This window comes from Salvelinus sp. IW2-2015, linkage group LG15, assembly GCF_002910315.2.
Source record: "Salvelinus sp. IW2-2015 linkage group LG15, ASM291031v2, whole genome shotgun sequence".
Taxonomy (NCBI): Eukaryota; Metazoa; Chordata; class Actinopteri; order Salmoniformes; family Salmonidae; genus Salvelinus; species Salvelinus sp. IW2-2015.
The window spans coordinates 5,606,317-5,612,411 of record NC_036855.1 but is presented as its reverse complement, the minus strand read 5'-3'; the positions used below and the strand labels follow the sequence as shown (position 1 = coordinate 5,612,411).

The 6,095-nt window shown below is 42.9% G+C and overlaps 1 protein-coding gene across 5 annotated transcripts in view; it reads left to right on the top strand.

Moving 5' to 3' along the window:
• Window positions 1–4,123: 4,123 nt before the first annotated feature.
• Window positions 4,124–6,095, top strand: part of rtkna (rhotekin a) — a 124,233-nt gene continuing 122,261 nt past the window's right edge. For 2 of the 5 annotated variants that reach the window (XM_024002626.1, XM_024002624.1), the window contains exon 1: window positions 4,129–4,587. In XM_024002626.1, coding sequence (XP_023858394.1) covers window positions 4,477–4,587 — 111 coding nt within the window. In that variant the 5' untranslated portion in view covers window positions 4,129–4,476. Of the gene's footprint in view, window positions 4,588–6,095 lie in introns of all 5 variants that reach the window. The other 3 variants (XM_024002630.2, XM_070446898.1, XM_024002623.1) reach the window with 3 other exon arrangements.

Genomic DNA, 6,095 nt, shown 5'->3' with positions numbered 1-6,095 from the left:
AGCAATATCAAGAAAGGTCAGTAGGTGACAATGGTACTGTACACTGTATGGGTGTAGTTTTCATAAATACAATGAACATGGTGTGATCACATCTAAAAGAATCTCCATTAGAACCATCACAAAGTTGGTCTCCGTATTGAATTGACCTTTTTAATGACTTTTTCTGATACATTTTATATAGTCATTAAAATATGTGCACCTGGCCTGAGTCTACAATATCTTTGCAAGAACAAAAAGCTTAAAATAAGTACAGTTCTAAAAGCAAAATAACTACTTCAATGAAAAACCCAAATAAATCAAACAAAATATCCTTCAGTCAGTGTCTCAACTCTTCAAACAGCAGCTATGGACAAGTATGTCGCACAAAGTATGCAATTTTAAATAAAATAACATGAAATAAATCATTTGTAAAGTGTACTGAAAACTACTAAACAAAAGAACAACTATCAATTACACCATGGGTTCTCAAACAGGGGTCCATGGTGGGTAAAAAAAACCCCCGTTATAAAATCCTTTGGGCGGAGAGGGGGTACACCCCCCCCGGTGGTCTTCTAACAATGGGATACACGTCTGAATCATGCCAACGGCCGAAAAATAACAAAAAATAATGACAAAAACAAACAAACAGAAAAAAAAAACCAAAAACCTGGCCAAAAATCAAAGAAATAAAAACAGTGTAATGAATGTAGTCAGTACACAAGGTTTCCAGTAAGTTTACATATAATATAGAGGGGGTGGAGGTCCCTGAGGACCGCTCAAAACCTTGCCTGCCTTGCCTCAAAATATGCAGGGTTCCAGTACCCCAAAAAGGTTGAGAACCACTGCTATACACACTACTGAACAAAAGAACCGAGCATATGTTTGCGGGCCTCAACAACACATCAGTTGGCACTTTCGCAATGCCCTCGCCTGTTGTCTCCGACACCCTGTATAGCCCAATAAACTCCTTGTGAGGGAGATGGTCATGGTCACCATAACGCAGACAGACATTCTCCTGTTCAGCACCAGAGACATCTTGAGTACCATCAACAATTAATGAAAATTGTACAATCGGAAGAGACCTAATCTCAGCTGCAATGCCTCGAATGACTATTGGCCATGATGTTCAGAATTTCATTCTGTGCTTTGGGGCCTGTGCACATTGTGTACGCTCTGTTAACCACTTCAGTAAAATGGGATCATCCTCTTCTGCCCTAAGTTTCAAAATCTGGTATAAATTCCCACTGTCATCCGTGTGGCCTCTAAAGGCTTGTCCCTATCTTACTACATGCCGCACCGAACTAACAATTTTCATCAAGCAATGCCTTGCGTCATCCTGCTGTTTACCCCACGCGCTGGACATAACTGGACACTGATTGGATTAGCTGGACCTGCTATGGATTGACTGGATTAACCTCACGTCAGTTACGTACATGTCCCTTTCGGACAGTAGTTACGAACCCTCTATTACCTTGCCAGCTAAAGAACTGGCAGTGGATCAAACCATTGTGAGGCAAAGGGCGGGGGGGGTCGCAATCTTTTGAAATTTAAACGCGCTATTAAGTGTCTATAATCAGCACAAGTGCTTTCATTGCGTATTATTAATATTATTGAAATTACATAGTTATGTTTACAGTGATATATTGGGGGGGACAAATCATATTTTTCCCAAGATGGGGGGGTCGTGTCCCCCCCGTCCCCCCTGGGATTTCCGCCTATGCTCAGGCCCCTACTCCACTACCACATCTACAGCTCAAAATCAATGTGTACGTGTGTGTATAGTGCATATGTTATCATGTGTGCAGTGGCGGTTCTAGCTTGTATGGCTCCCTGGGCGAACCCCCCCTTCAGCAGCCCCCCCCCCAAAAAACAATAAGACTCATAAATATAAAAAAATAAGTAGCAAAGACAAATAGGGAAAAAATGATTTTGATTTGGCGCTCACGCATCAATGCATTACCCATCCCCCAACACTGTCAACCAAGAGTCAAGACTAAACCAGTTCACCTTGGTGGTTTATATTATTCTTAACGATTTCACACAAACCAGAAAAAAATGCAGAAACATGTCTGTGAAACTATATATTAACAGTATTATGAATTAATTGTGGTTTATTTGGTAGCATTTCCTAGTGTGACTGATTTTACTAATTGCATTAGTACTGTACAAAGTTAGAGATGCGCTATTTGATAGATTCCCCCGCTCCCCCTACCTCGGGCTTCCTGTGGGGAGACCTGAGGTCAACCTATCCCCGCCCTCCCCTGGCAAGATGCCGCCCTGGGTGGCTGCCCATGTCGCCTATACCTAAATCCGCCACTGCATGTGTGTGTATGCATGTGTCTGTGCCTATGTTTGTGTTGCTTCACAGTCCCTGCTGTTCCATAAGGTGTATTTTTACCTGCTTTTTAAATCTGATTCACTGCTTGCATCAGTTACCTGATGTGGAAATAGAGTTCCATGTAGTCATGGCTCTATGTAGTACTGTGCCCTTCCCAAAATCTGTTATGGACTTGGGGATTGTGACGAGACCTCTGCTGGCATGTCTTGTGGGGTATGTATGGGTGTCTGAGCTGTGTGCTAGTAGTTTAAACAGACAGCTCGGTACATTCAGCTTAACAACACCTCTTACAAAAACATGTATTGATGAAGTCAATCTCTCCTCCACATTGAGCCATGAGAGATTGACACGCATGTCATTAATGTTAGCTCTCTGTGTACTTTTAAGGGCCAGCCGTGCTGCCCTGTCCTGAGCCAACTGCAATTTTCCCAAGTCCCTCTTTGTGGCACATGACCACACTACTGAACAATAGTCTAGATGCGACAAAACCAGGGCCTGTAGGACCTGCCTTGTTGATAGTGTTGTGAGGATGGCCCTTTAGGCATATGGCGTGCCTAGTTCAGAGGGCTGGTCAGGAGACTGAAGGCAGTTTGCATCCAAGAGGGCAGCCAGGTCTGACATTTACAGCTTGGCAAGACTAAACTGCCCCTCCCCCCTTTCAAATGAAATTTGAGGCACACAGCCTATTAGACAGCAGAAACTTTAAACTCTCATGGCTGAAAACTCAATTTAGTAAAATGAACTGATTCTCTGGATTGAGACCATTACAATAATGAGGACCGAATAGCTAATACCAGCGATAAGTCTTCAGCGAGACCTATCCGAGACAGACAACCTTTGACCTTTCAGATTCCAGTCTCTGCAGGCCTAGTACAGTCCACATGACTCAGTGCAGGGAGGGTTTCTGATACACATTCCTTGATCTTCATGAGCCATTACAGGTGGTCATAAATTAAACATAGCGCCTTGCCCACCAGCCCCCCTGTGGCCTCTCAACGATGGAACCCAGGCTGGTGCCCCTACGGACATGATCTCTGTCGCCCTTACCTACCTTACCCACACAAGCAACAACCATCAGCATCACTCCAATAGAACTGATTGCGGTGAGGGGGAAGGGAGTGATGGGAGAGGTAGGCCTTGCAGGAGGATTTGTTTGGATGCTCCATTAGTTTAGGTATAAAACTTTATATGTCATATTCACTCTCTTCAAGAGCCGTCCATTATCTTTTTCAATTATAGTTGATACCCAAAACACACATCCTGCATCCTCATGCTTTCCTGTCTGTCTGTATATGATATGAGCAACACAGTAGAGTCCAGGCCTCTCCAACCCTGTTCCTGGAGAGCTACCGTCCTGTAGGTTTTCGCTCCAACCCTGCAGGAACAGGATTGGAGAACCCTGCGTAGACACATCTATCCAGACAGAAACCTATTTGCCCCATCTGGTCCATGACACCTACCTAAATGTACACCCCCTCATCCTACTTGTCTTCCCCTTTGCCTATGAATAATCTGTTACCAGAATCAGTAGCAGCACCAACAGTAGACTGATGTCATTTTTCTACAGTAGCTAGGCTGTACAGTCAGTAGGCAGGCAGGTTGTCCCCATTCACTGTGCCCTAGCAATGTCTAGTGGAGGTGATCTGCTTTGTGACTCAACCAGAAGAAACACGCCTCTGTCATTTCTCTGGTGTTTGTTCAGTTGCAGTCCCTCCCTCCAACCGTACCGTGCCCGGCTCTACACAATCATAGCCTACCAACCAACCAACCAACCAACCAGGAGCAGTACAAAGCCAAATCACTGCCTACACACAGCGCTAAGCGAGAGACCGCCCGTAGAGGTCTGAACTGGGATAGTGGAAAAGTTACGTCGCTCACCACAGCAGTGTCACACAATAGTGGGCACACCGGGGAATTTATAGCAGTCTAGGAAAGATGCTGGAACGGAAGGAGCCTGTAAACGTTAATATATGAATAGTTTGTTCTTTGCGGTTGAGAAATAATTGTAAGAGTGAGTTGACATAATTGTGTCCTTTCGATAAATGTTGCAATAGCTGCGCACCTGGATAAGCTACTTTGAAAAGGATCTTCACACTAGCGCTCTACCAATACGACGTTTCAAGCAGCAAGGTCATTTTGATTAGCACCAGAAGTTTGCAATGTTTTGCCGAAATCAAACAACAAGAGCCACGATTGCCCGGGGTTCAGCCCTTGAAATGGAGATACGGAGAGGAAAATTCAGACGAAGTGTTTTCTTGGACACTTTACAGGTAATTGAGCTTTTTCTTTATTGCCACCACGATGTCCTTCTCAGTATGTGATTTTCGAGGACAAGCGTATGGGGTTTGGTTTACTTTCACTGGTCGTTCCGCCATGTATCAAAGCACAATGATTTCGCCCAGTGGCGTAGCGCAGTTTCGCGGTGCCCCGCAATCATTTTTTATTCTATGGGGCACTGAAAACAATTTGCAGTATTATAGCTAATCTCAGGCTATTTTACACATTTTGTCATGAGCCTAAGATAAAATGGTGCTGTATTAGAGTTCAGGGATTCTTTAAAAATGGGACAGTCTCAAATTTGTTCGCACAAATATAAATTTTGTCCTAATTTTAACAACATTTGAAATATGTGTATATAATGTGTATATATATATGAATGAAGTGACTAGGTTGAGCGTAAAAGTGATAATTTGAAAAAGTTTCTATATGCTAGATTTAGAATTGTTTGGGAACTTCAGTTGTGAATGATACAAACCTTAGAAATCAAAAGATATATGGACTGCATGCTGGACTATTGGCTATTGATGATTTGAGAAAGACCTGTCATCCGGAGGCCGCACGCTTTCCTGCCGGTCCGTTTTTCAATGATGCCGGGTAGTTGGTTTTATAGTGGAGCTGTGCTTAATATGAGTAGCTGAGAAATAAATATAAGAGAACGTATTTCACTCCAGGCATCAACCACTGTTTGAGGAGCATGATCTCACTAAGCGACAGGTAATATTCTGCCCAAACCCTGTATGCCATGGGCTCTCCAACCCTGTTCCTGCAGCTAGCATGTGCATCATTTGGGAAACCAAGTGAAATATGTTCGGGAACTTCGGTAGTAACATGTTTTCTCAACAAAACATATTTCACTAAACTGCTGACAGCCCCTCTGCCGCTCTAAAAATGAATAAAGGCGAGAGGGGGAGATGGAAACGCACGGTGGTGAGATATTCTGTATTGCTAAAGGTAATGTGTCACCCAATTCATTATGAACATATAAAAACATGCCCTATTACTAGGTTATTCAAACTCAAATACAAATGAAATATAATTGTAGGCTAACTCTGTAAGCCGCCCTGCACAACCAATAAACCAACAGCATTGCCTAGGGCTATACTTTATCTCCCAGACAAATTGTGGAGCATAGCATAAGGTAACCAGTCCATTCAGTATGACTAATAATGCAGTCCACTATCAAAGGTGGTTACTGGAAATTGTTTAGTTTTGGAGTATAGGCTAGACCAATCATGTACCAAAGACATCTTCAATCAGTTTTGTTTTATGTTTTTCTGCCATGTGTAATATACGGTAGGTTATGTATTGTATAAAGGCACAAACATAATTTTAATTCTGGGGGAGTTTTCGGGCTTGGGCTCATAAACTCTATGGGTGTTTTGAATGAATCATCATGCTGTCCATTTTGTTGTGTTAGGCTTTGAAACAACATCCACAACAACCATGTTTTACTTTGTTTCAAACTACTGTTGAACTTCTTTCTTCAAGTTGATCAAAA